The sequence below is a fragment of the Pyxicephalus adspersus genome, chromosome 4 (genome assembly GCF_032062135.1).
Source record: "Pyxicephalus adspersus chromosome 4, UCB_Pads_2.0, whole genome shotgun sequence".
Classification (NCBI taxonomy): Eukaryota; Metazoa; Chordata; class Amphibia; order Anura; family Pyxicephalidae; genus Pyxicephalus; species Pyxicephalus adspersus.
In genome coordinates this window covers 135,370,271-135,384,589 of record NC_092861.1, presented here as the reverse complement: position 1 = coordinate 135,384,589, position 14,319 = coordinate 135,370,271, and the positions used below count along the sequence as shown (strand labels likewise).

General features: G+C 38.1%; 1 protein-coding gene across 4 annotated transcripts in view; it reads left to right on the top strand.

Moving 5' to 3' along the window:
• The window catches only part of STON1 (stonin 1), a 55,746-nt gene that overhangs the window by 39,096 nt on the left and 2,331 nt on the right, over positions 1–14,319 (top strand). For all 4 annotated transcript variants that reach the window (XM_072409731.1, XM_072409730.1, XM_072409728.1 and 1 more), the window contains exons 2-3: positions 4,268–6,175; positions 7,938–8,140. In XM_072409731.1, the coding sequence (XP_072265832.1) occupies positions 4,291–6,175; positions 7,938–8,140 (2,088 nt within the window). In that variant the 5' untranslated portion in view covers positions 4,268–4,290. The remainder of the gene's footprint in view (positions 1–4,267; positions 6,176–7,937; positions 8,141–14,319) is intronic.

Below are 14,319 nucleotides of genomic sequence, written 5' to 3'. Positions count from 1 at the left end.
AAGCTGGGGGCCTGTGTATTTTTCTATCATATGCTAGATCCCAGGTCTGTGACAGGTCCACTTTAAAAAGCCCCTTTCAAGGACATATTTCCTATGTTTGTGTGTTAAACACATTTGTGATGGTTTGCCATATTTCTCCATGCTATTGTATTGTTATACCAATATTTATTAGCCATTAGGTTCTGTATAGTGATGCCATTTTTCCCCAGTTATATTTTAAAGCTTTCTCTATGAATTATATTGTTTCTGAGATGGTAACTCCAGCTACATTTCAAACAGCAGTTACCAAGGCAACACGTGTTTTCTCTAATGTTCTACACTGTCTTCAAAATTAAGATGATGTGTATTTATATAGGAATTTGGCTTTGAAAGGATGACTTGAAGGAAAGCGTTTTACAAGTAAAAATCTAATCACAAGGCACAATGTACTATCACGGTGAGCCAATTAGTGCTGTTTTAGATGTAAAGTGCCCTTCTCTTATATGCAGAATAAATGGTTTAATGAACCTGTACCTAAGCTAAAAAATCCCACCTGAAACTCTCTGATAAAAAAAATATTCTTTGTTGAAAACTTTATGTTAAAAAGATCAGCAGATCCATAGATGTAGCATGCTAAAGGTATATGTAGGTGGTATATGGAAGATAATAGTTTGACTATTAAGTTTATTATCTTCCACCTTCTCATTGGTCAATCAGATCCCCTATTGCATTAAGGGACCAATAGGATAGCGTGGTAGCAAAGGGGGTGGGACCAAGCCAAGATTTGCATATAACCTCAGTTCCCTGCATATCTGCATACTTATTTGATCATATTCACTAGCAGTTTTACTAAAGGTGTTCTTTGTAATATACACAGATTCAATTGCTACTAATATAAACAAATGGTGAAAAAAACAAGTTTTTACTTGTAAAATGTCATACATATATATATAGGAGTAGCTGCTTTTATAACCTCATTCTTCTACACACACAGCTCTTTGGGCCTGATTTCTTAAAACTCCCTAAGAATAGGGAAGATAGACTATTATGAGAAACCTGTGAGACCCAACAAACCTGCAATGGATTGAAAACATTTGCCAACTAATAGCAAATGATTTTTAGTAAATCTGTTCCAGGTTTGTTGGATCACCCAGGTTCTCCCGTGATAGTCTTGGAGCGCTTTAATGAATCAGGCCTCTTTCAGCACATGTTCATGCAGCATACCTGATTGGCTCCTAGTGCTGCCCCACCCTTTTCTCGTCTGCATATTACTATTACAGGAGGCTACATACATTACCTGCAATTGCCTTTAATTTTTTTTAATTTAGAGGCAATCACTGCATTAAGGTTTTTTTATTAGTATATCTGCCTACACAATTACAATATCACACACCAAATGTTTAAATTACATTTTTGTTTCAGCATATTGTTTTTAGAAGAACGGTTTTATGTTCTTGCATTACTGCTTATTATAGAGAAATATATTATGCAGTATCTAAAGAGAGAGAACAAAAAAAATGAATCTGCCCTGAAAAATTCTGTATTACTGTTGTACAGATTTGCTTCACAGTTTAATAAACTTGGCAATGAAAAGCTCCTATTTACATACCGGGACCCAGATGCAGCCATCTCCGTGTCTAGCCTATTGCTTTGTGATTTAAAGAGATTTGCCTCTAAATAATTGATTGCGCAGATATTTCATATATTTTGGATGGAAAGGTCCAAATACTTAAAAAAAAAAACGCATTGAAAAATTTATTTGCAGCACTTGTTATTCTGTTCTCGCCACATGCCTTTATGTATGTAAAAATAATGAAACACTTTAGTATTATGTATTATGACTGTAAGGAAAATCAACTTCCTAGTTACTAATGGGGTAGCATTAGCCGCATTAATATTTATGCATATGGCTGGTTCTGATGGTTGTATATCTAGGCCATTTCATTATTGTGTCTGTTCATTTTCCATTAAACACCACTGATAAACAGGTCTTTGTAAATGTTTTTTTCCCCCGGTTTACATTTAAACACGCTTTCCTGCAGGGCGAGAAATTGTCCTTTTTGAAATAATGTTTCTGAAATGTAGCCATTGCCATGTTTTTACAGCAACAATCATGGTTATAATATATAATATCCTTTAATATGGTATAGGAATGATATGTAATTATGAGAAAATATGTGGACTTTTAAATGGAATAGAAGATTATTTTTTGGTTCTGGTCTCCTGTGTACATGTGATCAGTTTAATATATCATAGCATAAATATTGGAGTTATGTACTATTATTTATAGGATTAAAGTTACTTTTTTTAAAATTGCGAGCTAGCAGGTCTTTGCATTGCTTTACTTATTGCTATAAAATAAACCTGATCACATTTTTTTTCTTAAATTCCACATTCTTTGCTCTGTTGCGGGTACCATCATCATCGGGTTCTTTTTCCAAATCTTTGGCAATTTTGAATGACCCAATTAAAAATAACAAATAAAAAGTAATATCATGACCTAATTTGATGCCTCTATCATCTTCCTATTTGAGTTTCAGTTCTGGGAGCCAGAGGTATGCCCTGGTTATCATTTTCTACAAGTGTTAGCTTGTGTTTCCTTTTAACGTGTCTGGGAACTCACCTTCCTGTTTTACAAAACTGCGCTGATGCACAAATTTGCACCACAACCAGTCCTTGGAGCCAAATAGTTGATAATAGGTTCTACTGAGTGAGTAACTGAACAATTCCACTATACCAGTCTGAACAAGCCCTTAGCCTTACCCTTAATATTAAATTGAATATGAAATAAATAAAATATACCTTTCTGGACACCAAAAATATCTTATTACTGAAAATTATTGATCCTTCTGGATCGTTTTAGGCATAGAAAAAGTTTTTTTTCATCTACAGAATTAAAAAAAAAAGAAAAAAAGCATAATCATCATTAACAGTGAAAAAGTAATGTTTTAGCCTAAATTGAAGTCTCTATAATCATTCTGTCTGAGCTGCAACACTGTAATAAGGTATAATGAAGAAAGTGCCTTGAGCGGTCACATTCATAGAAGATGGAAAAATTTAATCGAAAATAATACTATGAAGTTATGCTACAATGTAATAGAACAGTTCATAAGTATTAATATTTGCAGCTGAATGAAATTTCTAGTTCAAAGTGGATTTCTTGCTTTGTCTATTCAGAGCAAAGTGAATGTTTTTTGATAGCTGTGACCTTTCCTCGCTGATACTTACTTTCCCTGCTTTTCCCTGGTATTTGGGTTCCCCTGTCCAGTTTAGGAAACTGTCTGTCAACTGTGTTAAAGCTTACCAAGGACCCTTTTTTGGGCCATATGTGATGTTGCTCAGTTGCTGACCACTACCTGGTTGGAAGAGTAGGAGAAGACCACCTAGGTGTTCCTCCTAAATGGACAGACTGGGCTACTGCAAAGGCCCAAGTGGCAGAACTGAGTGAACGGGGATTATGGAAGCTGTCCCATCAGCAAACCTTTAAGTATACAAATTGTTGACACCAATGGTTTTTTTAACCAAAGACTCCCCCTTTATGTTCGTTTTATGTTAATTTTCAGTAAGAAAAAAAAAGTCATCAATATCTCCTTAATTACACCTATTGTATACTGTATACCAAGTCATTTAACATTCCCCACCTAAAATGTCAATGACATAAAAAAGAAGAGCATGGATTTAGGTATATATCACATGTATATATTTTATGTATTTTTTTAATTATATATTTGTAGCCATTTTATATTCGTGTAGGTGGGGTTAGGATCTCTAGGTTTTCATATTTTAACAGATATTCCATTATTCTATTTGTCCTAAAGGAGGGAAAATAAAAAATTATTAATTAGTGGAATCTTTCCAATGCTGGCCGTAAACCAGGTAATGATCAATATCTGCAAGATATCAATCATTTACCTGGATGCCATCATGCATCTATCGACCAGCCCTATACTTTGCCCATTCAGTGCTCCCACCAGTAGCAGAAAAAGGCTTTTACATTAAGTTTCATTATAGATGGCCAGAGCAGGGAAAGCAGCATTATTTGGGCAGTAATTTATGTTCAGTGTTTGATCGACCTATCAATAAACATTGATTGACCAGTTTATGTCATTAGAGGATATTTGTGGTGGTAGCTGTCTATAGGAAATCTCCTGGGTAAAATACAGATTATAAAAAAAAACAAAAAAAAACGGATTTAATCCTTCCCCACTCCTTCTAAAACAAACAAAAATGGTTTTGCATTTGATTATATTATAGCGTTTTATTATTACTTATTTTTTTATTTTTGTAGGCAATTCAGGAAACAGAAACAAAATGTGCTCAACTAATCCAGAAAGCTGGGTGACCTTTGATGATGACAATCCATTCCAAACACCTCAGAAGTCATTGATCATTCCACATGACAACCATTACATCCAAAAATCAAGGGGACTTAAACTGAGCCTGTCACATGACCAGACAAGTTTGTCCTCCTCCAACTCTACCACACCTCATACTTCTCCTATTATTGACTTCACGAGCCCTGGACCTCCTTTTAATTCACCTCTGTGCACACCCATCAAAGACAGTCCAGCTACTCCAATCACTCCAAAGACAGGATCTTACAACTTGTATCCCATTCCAGAGACTTCACGGGTTCAACCTTATACATTATCTGAGGCATCAACTTTGCTCGCAGCAAACCAGACATCAAGCACTTCATCGCCTGTGTATTCAGGTTTAAATGATTCAAGTCCAAAGTCAAAAACTATGAATTATTTAGGTAGTTTAACAAGTTGGCAATCAAAAAATGATTGTGCGTTTTCAAGCCCGTTTTGGAACAATGATATCACAGACATCATTTGCTTAACTGACGCAGGTAATGCGATAGACTCTCAGATAAAAGACAAAATTCCTGCAAAACAGGAACACAACACAACAGAAAAAGACACATCTAATAACCAGAGGAGCCTTAACCAGTGCTCATTCAGCTATGTGTGTGAAAGGCTTCAGCATTTAAACACTGACCCACCTGACAATTTGAAGCATCATCTTGCTTGTGCTGAAAGTAACAGGCCTTCATTTATTCCACAAAGTCTGTTTAGAAGTCAGAAAAAAGATGGGTGGCCTTTCATGTTGAGAATTCCGGAAAAAAAGAACATGATGTCTTCCAGGCAGTGGGGACCTATTTACCTGAAAGTACTGTCTGGTGGAATTCTGCAAATGTATTATGAAAAGGGCCTTGAGAAACCGTTCAAAGAGTTTCAGCTTCATCAATTCTGCAGACTTTCAGAACCCAAGCTTGAAAACTTAGGAGTTTCCGAGAAAATACACTCAGTTAAGATAGAAAATGTAACTTATGCTGAGAAAAGGAAATACCACCCAAAACTTGAAGTGGTCCATGAAGCCGAAATTGAGCAAATGTTAAAATTAGGCACCACCGATTACTGTGATTTATTAGATTTTATCATAAGGATAGAGGAAGAATTGATGATGCTCTCGCCAGTACTGAAACAAAAGAGAACTTATGAAGAGCCTGAAATGTCAGTGGAATTAGTGGACAATTTTTGGGCAGAAGTCACCAAAGATGGAAAAATACACAACAAGGCGGTTATGTCTCAATTGTTCTGTCTTTGTTTTATTAACAGTGGTGTAGAGTGTTTTTTAACAATGAATGATGCTGAGTTACAAAGATTATCAGAAAATTATTTTGGAAAGGATAATGATGAAAAACTGATCAATATTTCTGAGCATCATTTTCATAAATGTGTTAAAGTTCATGAATTCAGTAAGTCTAGGATTGTTAAGTTTACTCCAGTGGATGGTTGTAGGTTTGAGTTGATGAGATTTAAAACTCCTTGTATAGTAGAAGAACTTCCATTTTCTTTGAAGAGTTTGGCTGTGGTCCAGGGGGCCTATGTGGAACTCCAAGCTTTTATTAATGTGTCTGGTAGGGTGGTGGCATCTCCACAGATACATTTTTGTGAGAATATAACCATACATTTCCCAGTTCCGGCACAGTGGGTAAAAGCATTATGGACTGCAAGTCTTCAGAGACAGAGGTCCCTGAAGACCAAGATGAACCGAAGAGCTTGCTTGGGGTCCACATATGAAATTGAATCTGAACCAGTAATACAAGTAACGATAGGAACAGCTAGATACGAATATGCCTACAAAGCAGTTGTATGGAAGATTGACAGACTCCCAGATAAAAATTCTAGTAAGTATATTTGCACCTTGAAAAAGATACAGTAGTCATATTTGTCTATTGGTTGATGTACACACTATGTATTTAATGTTTAGCTATGAGTTATTCATGCGCGTGCTGTATTGACAGTATATTTACATACAGTTTTTTGATGTCTGAAAAAAATATCCATTTTGTCGCCTATAATAACAATAATGAGTGCAGCCTTGCCTTCTGTTAGGGTAGACAGCCTTAAGTAGGGGATTTTTGAGCAGGTAATTAGCATATATTTGGCAGAGAGGATTTAAATTGAACGCAACCAGATTTATTCTGCTTCCCACAACTGAAATCATTTATAACATACACAAAAAATACATTAAAAACTAAAAATGGTTCTGACTGCACATTAGACTTCCTTTGTATTAGGAAAAAGGATGTCCTGCACCGCAAAAAGGGTGAAAGGCAGCTGCCTTTAATAGCCGCAGGATTATTGATTTATTTTATTTAGGTACACAATTTTCTATGCTATCTTAACTGGATTTCTCAGTGCTTCAATCTGATTTTACACTTGTAGCACTAGAACTAGAATAAAGTGCACTTTTTCCTCCCTCTAAAGCAGAGATCCCCAACCCCCTGCCATCTGACAGGTGGGCTGCGGCTCTGGCCAGTGCACCCACCAGTGGGGTCAGGAGAAGGGGGGCACACGGGCCAGAGCCACGGACCATGTCTCCCGCAGACATTACAGGCTCAGGAGGTGTCCAGAGACACAACCCACTCTCCAATCACAGGTCTGAGTGGGCTAGTTCTGGCATCATGCCGTCACTCTGGGGGGAAGTTTTTTTCCCCCTAGAATGACACACGGCTCTCTGCGCATGCGTGGTCCAGAATCTGTGCAATTAGTGGTGCGCAACTTGCAAAAGGTTTTAAAAGGCTTTAAAGCATTCACCCTCCTCAACTTCACATGCCGGGTAAAGCTGACCTTTCATCACATTTTCAACATTATGTAAAAGGGTGCTTTTACATAATGAAAAAGGAGGGGAAACCAGCAGCCCCCTGGTATACTTACATTACATATCCCTGGAGACTGCGGGCTGTTCCATCTATAAATGCCTGAGATTGGGCAATTTATCACCAGGGGCTTTCCTAAAAAAAACAAAAAGTGAGATTGTTGCTCGTTTTTTACATTTGGACAAGGCCACATCACCTGATCTCACACCTGCACAGTGTAAGATCTGGCAACGTCATCAGGAACCCGGAAGAAAAAAGATTGCGGTTTAGGACATAATGGCAAGAAAGAATATGGAAACTGCTGAGTGTAGTATGTACATTGACCGAGTTCCGTTTTAAGCTATTGTTGCGGGTCTGTAACTGTAATGTGAATCCCCATGTAACTATCTTCTGAATGTCTTTGGAGAGGGAGGGACATGAGTTTATAATAGAGACCACTGAAATTGCAGGCACATTTTACTTGCAGGTTATCATTGGATAATTTGTGACACTCAGGTTAGTTAACACTGGCACCAAAGATTTTTTTGGCTATCCATCCGGGTGACATTCTTCCCTCTGACCACCACTGTCTTCCCACTCACCAAATGTACTGTGAGATGTGGATATTGCTGGTATTGTCAGGAGTTCCTTAAGACCTGAAAGTTATTTAAAGGGTTTGCCTTGTTAAAAATGTTGAGAAAAGCTTTTTTAAAGAATTCTCATAAAATTTGCACCATTAGACAGACCATTTACCATTTGTGCACCACCATACCTATTGTTCCTGATCCCAATATTTCCTGTTTTCCAGGTCCAGATCAACCACACAGTTTATCCTGCAAGCTTGAGCTGGGCTCAGACCAGGAGATCCCTCGTAACTGGAATCCCGTGGCGACATTGCAGTTTGTTATGCCGGCTACATGTGTCTCAGGGGCGGAGGTGAAATCGATGGGCATCGAGAGTGATATTCAGCCCCATAAACATGTCTTGCAGAAAGCTTGCTACAACATACAGGTATTATTGATTTGCACATTTATTTTGAATGGTTTACATTACAGATGAATGGTTATCGAGAGAGTCATAAGAATGGCAGGCAAAGCATTACACATTCTGATTAGATTCAGGCGGTTGTAATTTTACTACCTGTGAGAATTTTGGATCAATCGAAGATTCAGTGGCAGCCACTACTAAACAATTCTGCCGGAGACATGGCGATGCAATGCTCTCTAATATAAAACATCCACTTTATGCTCTGCATAAATAGATACAGTTCATCATTGCCTCTGCATATCTTTGTCAGCTTTTTCTATGTTCAAAACAAGTGAAAAACATACGGTTCAGCAAATGTGTACAAAACCTTGCAAGGCTGTCAGCTCTCATGTGTCTGTAGTATTAATGCATGCTGAAACGAAGGAAATGCAGCTCTCTAGACACTTAAACACAAACATGAAACCATTGTTTGGGATCAATAGAGATAGTGAATTTTAGAAACATTCTGCCATGGTATCAAAGCACTTCTATTGTATGGTGTTTTAATATGAATGGAAAAAACTTTTACAGGATATCTTCTACTACATATTGGAAATTTAAACTTAAAGCTACAATGAAAAGAACCAAAAATATACCATATGATGCCTGCCATTGTGTAGCATGTTTTATTTGGACAACAATAAAATTATTCTATAGGTATAAAGCTACATAGGCTATGTAAGATTAGTGGTTCTGTGCACCACTGCAGTATATTACACCCTGTTCATTCTCTCCAGTGGTGTCACAGAAAAAAAAAGCTCAAGGAATTAGTTGTCTGCCCTTTGTTCAGCAGCTTGCAGCATCTCCTGCTTCCTTAGCCGTGCAACCGGGGATGTACCTTTTCAGCATCCCTGGCACATATTCTGAGGCTGTGCACAGCTGAGGATTTTAGAAGCAGATTAGTACCTGGCTTCATCCTGCCCTGTCATTGGCTGCTAGGACTTTAAAGCATTTGTGTTCACAGTTACAGGTTGCCTGCTGTTGTATTTATCAGTTGGACTTACTGTTGCTGACTCTGCATGTTTCCTGATCCTGTTTTGTATGCTGCCTGGATCCACATTTGCCTGTGACCCTGACTCTGCTTTGTCTGTATCTTTGAATACCATTACCTGTGTATGACCTCTGGCTCAGTTTCCTGGAGTTGACTCTGCTGCATTCACCTATACTTCATTATCTGTAGGCTCCTGGTCTTCTGTCAGTCCTTCCTCATATGCCATCCTTTGCACACAGAAGTCCTTGGAACAACTGTGTGCTGGGACACCACAACTAAAATCCCGAGGCTGAGCAGGGGCTTGCTAAAGGTGAAGAGAGTGGAGTTAGATTGGGGGACTGGCATCTGGTAAGCACTGGCGCTGGACAAGGGCCTTAAAGTGTACCTAAACTCAGAAATTTCACTTTACATACAAGGGTAGACAACCTTTTTATGTAAGGTAAAAATTCTGGTGTTTGTTTTTTTTTTTTAAGTGCCACCCCTTAATTCTCGATTGCCTAGGTGAGCAAGAATGAATGGGAGCGCAAAGTCTCCCGGTATACCTTTGTCACGCATCCTGGGAGGCTCTTGGTTGCTCCTTCTGGGCATGCCTGAGTCTATCAGGCATACGCAGAAGGAGCCTTTTTGCGCAAAGGAAAAATTTTGCCGATCTCAGTGGGATTGGGAAGATTTTTTAAAATCCTACGTCACCCGATCTCGCGTCAGGTGACGTAGGATGAAGAACCATGAAGAAGAGGCAAAGATGGCAGCACCCATAGTGCCGGCTGGGGGACAGGGGATGCAAGACTCCCCCGGATAGATAAGAGTGCCCTGCAGAATTGAAGGCAAGTGTATTTTATTTTTAGGCACTTTTCTGTTTAGTTACTCTTTAAACAGTCCTATGGAGAGGGGTGAGGGGAGGACAAATGACTGGCACCCCTGCTGTGCTCTCCTTTAAAGCAGTGAACAGTGATCATTCCCAATCAGTCAACTACTGAACAGATGAACATCATCAAGGGACCACTGTACATTTCAGATTTTCACCCAACAAGAGCAAGACAGCAAGAGCACATCTCAGGCAACAATCCTCTGACGTGTACATATCCGAAGACTTGTTGTTATGAATGATTATAATAATAATTAAGCGTCCTTTGAACCTGGTTCTTAGGTTTGTAAGGGGTAACAGAGGGATTACCATAGGTGGGTAACAGAGGGATTTCTGACTGGTACTGTTTGGTGCTTCAGGTTGATAAAAAAGGTTGGCAGTCCTTATGGTTCAGTGTTTTTTTTTACCAGGATAAGGCCCTGGTCAGAGCCAGTATTCATCAGACACTAGTCCTCCAATCTAACGCTGCAATCTTCACTTTTAGCAAACCCCTGCTCAGCCTTGGTAGACTGGTTGCATCTCCTAGCACATGGGGGCCCCCAGGTGCGCAAAGGATGGTGTCTGGGGTTAAGCTGGCAGCGGACCAGGGGACAACAGATAAGCAGTACAAGAAATACCAGGCTATCCAGAATACAAAGCTATAGTACAAAGCCAAAGTCATACATGGGTGATCAGTCCGCAAAAGAGGTACAGAGGGAGTAGACACAAGTAGAGTCGGGATTTGAGAGCCAAGAACAGCAAATGGCAGCACTGGATTGCTCAGGAACCATTCTGCTAATCAGCTGCAGCACAGCTCCAAATCCCCCTCAGCTGTGCAATCTCAGTGCAGGGGATGCCGAGAGGAAAAAACACAGCTAAAGGGAAACAAGGATGCTGCAAGCTGCAGAGCAATAATTCCTAGAACTCCTCTGCTGCTGCAAGCACTGCCGCCAGAGGGAATAGGCCAAGCGCACTGGATTGTCAGCACGAAAAGTGTCTCCTAACACAAAGATCTAAAGAGAAACCTTCAAGGATTGACATATGTTGGTCTACAAGATTGGACTGTCTATGCACTATTAAAACTTGACATGTGTACAGTGGTTGTCCAACGCTGTTCATTGATCTGTTCCGACAGATCCATGAATGACAATGGCAATACGGAAGAGCACAACAGAGTGCCACTAGCTTGTTCTCCCCATCTCCTCTCCATAGAACAGAACAGCGATACGCGTACAGAGTTTGTTCACCTGTCACTGGAAATGATCATGAAAGATTGTTTCCAGCGACAATAATTGAACATGTGTATGCAGCCTTAGTCTACCAATAAAGCTCTGATAAAGGGGGCAATTCTCAACATGTAAAAATGGATAGCTGTATCTACTAAACTTTCTGAAACTACCTTAGTGAAATTAATATTTTTGGAATTTTGGTGTGGCACTTTTGTTCCTTACATTCCTTATAATTTTAACCTAATGTGTCTGAGGGGTTCCTCCTGTATATAAATGCTGCTGGTTCAACATTAAAACAATGAGCATCACTCTGCTCCGTATCACCTGAGGAGCCGGAACTTTCCCTGGGGTTTTAGATCAATTTCTCCATCTCTCTATTCATTACTTATCAGATGGCCATGTCTAAAGTTTGCATTGTTTGTTACCCATAATACTAAAGGAATCCTTTGTCATGTATTATTTTTTCCTAGAACAAAGATTTGTATTAATATAGAACGATTTCTATTTGAATCCCAGGGGATTAATCATGTTTTATACAGAAGGGAAAACATTTTATGTTTCATTTATTTTTGTGCTCTGATGCATGGTCTGTCTCAATAAACACAGGACAGGTAATATTCTGCAGTGTATTTTAATAAAATCTTTGCAATATTTAACAAAATAAAAACAAACAAAAAACAAACAAAATAAAAACAAACTTATTTTAACAAAACTGAGCTCTCCTAGGTGGGTAGGCAGGAACCAAGTAGCAGGACAGGTACAGTAAATAAATAATTCACTCTTTCTTTGCCCCTAAAGGTGCACTGATCATTAAAACTGGCTAAAACAGCTTTATAAAATGTAAAGCTGCACAAAAGAAGCGTGTATGAAATGTTCAGGGTAACTGGCTAGATCCCAAATGTCTTTAATACAGGTGAGAAAATCAAACTCATACCGGTTTGCTCTTAAACAGCAACTCCACATTTCCCTTCCTCTAGTTTTCTAAAACCCTCTACATTTATATTAAAAAAAGTTATTAAAAAGCAGTTTTATTCCTATGGCAAATGTGCTAATATATAATGTTATAAGTAACTGGAATCAAATCTAATTTTTCAGAGCAGACACACAGTCCTGTAAACACACAATCTTTCAATATACTGCTGAGCATTTCCCTCCTAAATAATAAAACTATAAATATTTTACTACAAAAGAAATGAGCCTGGTTGTATACTGTACCTGCTTTAAGTTTTGTTGTACTTATTTCTGTTTGTTACAAGTGATACTACAGAGGTTAAATGTCTATTTAACTTGTATTTAAATCTGTACTTGTATTTATCTTTGTAAAATGTTTTTTTATTTTAGATTATGAAAGGGCTATCAGTTTATTTTATTCTGTCATTTTTTGCTTTTCTGTAGCATCTCCTGCACATCCTGTTCTGAAGATGTTACAAAAAATAAAAGGAAATTACTTCAAAGAGAATGAAATTCCCATTTAGAAAGCCGTATTAGTAAAAAATGTCACCATTGGTGGATTTTCCCATAAAGCGGACCAAAACTAAAATTTTTATTTTACATAAAAGGGTAGACAGCCCTTTAATATAAGGTAAAAATTACCTTTTTTGGGGATGGGGTTAAAACCTTTTTTTTTAAAAAAGGGTACAGCCCTTCTACTTTTGTCTTTTTTTTTGTTTTAAAGTTTTTATTGAAGTTTTCAAATAAAATAAACAATAACATTACATGCACAGTGCAAGATTGGGTGGCTTAGGCAGAAGGCAGGAAGTAGAGGAATGGAGATTGAAGTGTCCGGTGCTTCCTCCACACCGGCATGAATTTGGATTCCAGGATAACGCAGGACCGTATGCAGGAAACCTCTGGATGGACCGATTGATCTACTTTTGATTTTAGTTTACTTCTGCTTTAGTCCAAAACTAAAATTAAAAAAAATATATGANCAGGCAGATTTTTTATTGCAGAAGGGTCAGGTGATGTCCCTTATGCAATAAAATAAACTTACCTGCCTAAATAAACTCACCTTGTTTGGCCAAGCTGGAATGATGTAAATTCTGTGCATTTCCAGAGGTAATTAATCCTCGGCAGTTGATGGTATGCCAGAATACCTGACATCATACACGTGCACATAAAAAGATTGCAGATAGGCAGGTAAGTATGTTTTACTGCAGATTAACAACTTGCCTGCTTTCAATTTCTTTTTTTTTTAAAGTTTTGTTCTACTTTATTTCTTTTACTTAGAGACTTTGTAAAGCAGAACAAATAAAGAGGCATAGACAGCAATAAAAATGCCTATTTTTATTCTTTGTTACTTATTTATCCATTTATATACCCAATGCAGTGTCATACATTAGAAACTTGACCAAGCATTTAGTATTTATGGATTTAGTTATAACTGTTTGTAAAGCACTTGGGCTTAGATACTACTAAACATTGCATACAAAGTCAGCTTTAACATGGCTGTTATTAAATGCTTTACAATGCCTGTGGATGCCGATAAAGCTCCATGATCAGAATGATCTCAAGGTGTTTTTACTGTATGTTACATAAACCATATTAACACCTCTCATTATAGACCTTAATTATATAAAGAGATGGCATTAGTCTAATAATAAAACATGCAGATGTGATGTTTGTCTACTTTCTAGGAAATGGATGACATAAGGTTCTTGCTAATTGGTTAATCAGTTTTTTCTACAGGCAGGATGACATTAGTTTCTTGCTTGTTGGTTAGGTGTTATTCTCCAGGGGAAGGATAACATGAGGTCTTTGTCTTTTCATTTACTTTTTCTTTTGTATATTGCTAACATCTACCCCAGGGGTTCTACATTGCTTATTTGTAGTGTATTGATAGACATGTCACAAAGGGTTTCCTATTTCCCTACCATAGTCATATATCATTAACATAGTCTAAGGCCAGTTAGGCTACAGCCATACAACCCACAGGAAACAAACACACGTAGCAAATACCAACATTCAGATATATTGACCAAGATTTATATCCGGGACTCTAAGGCTACAAAGCCTGTGTGCTAGTGACTGAGCCACCTTGCTTGGGTGGTATTCCTTAGGAACTACTGGAGTTCTGAAACTCCCTTAAAAACACAGACAG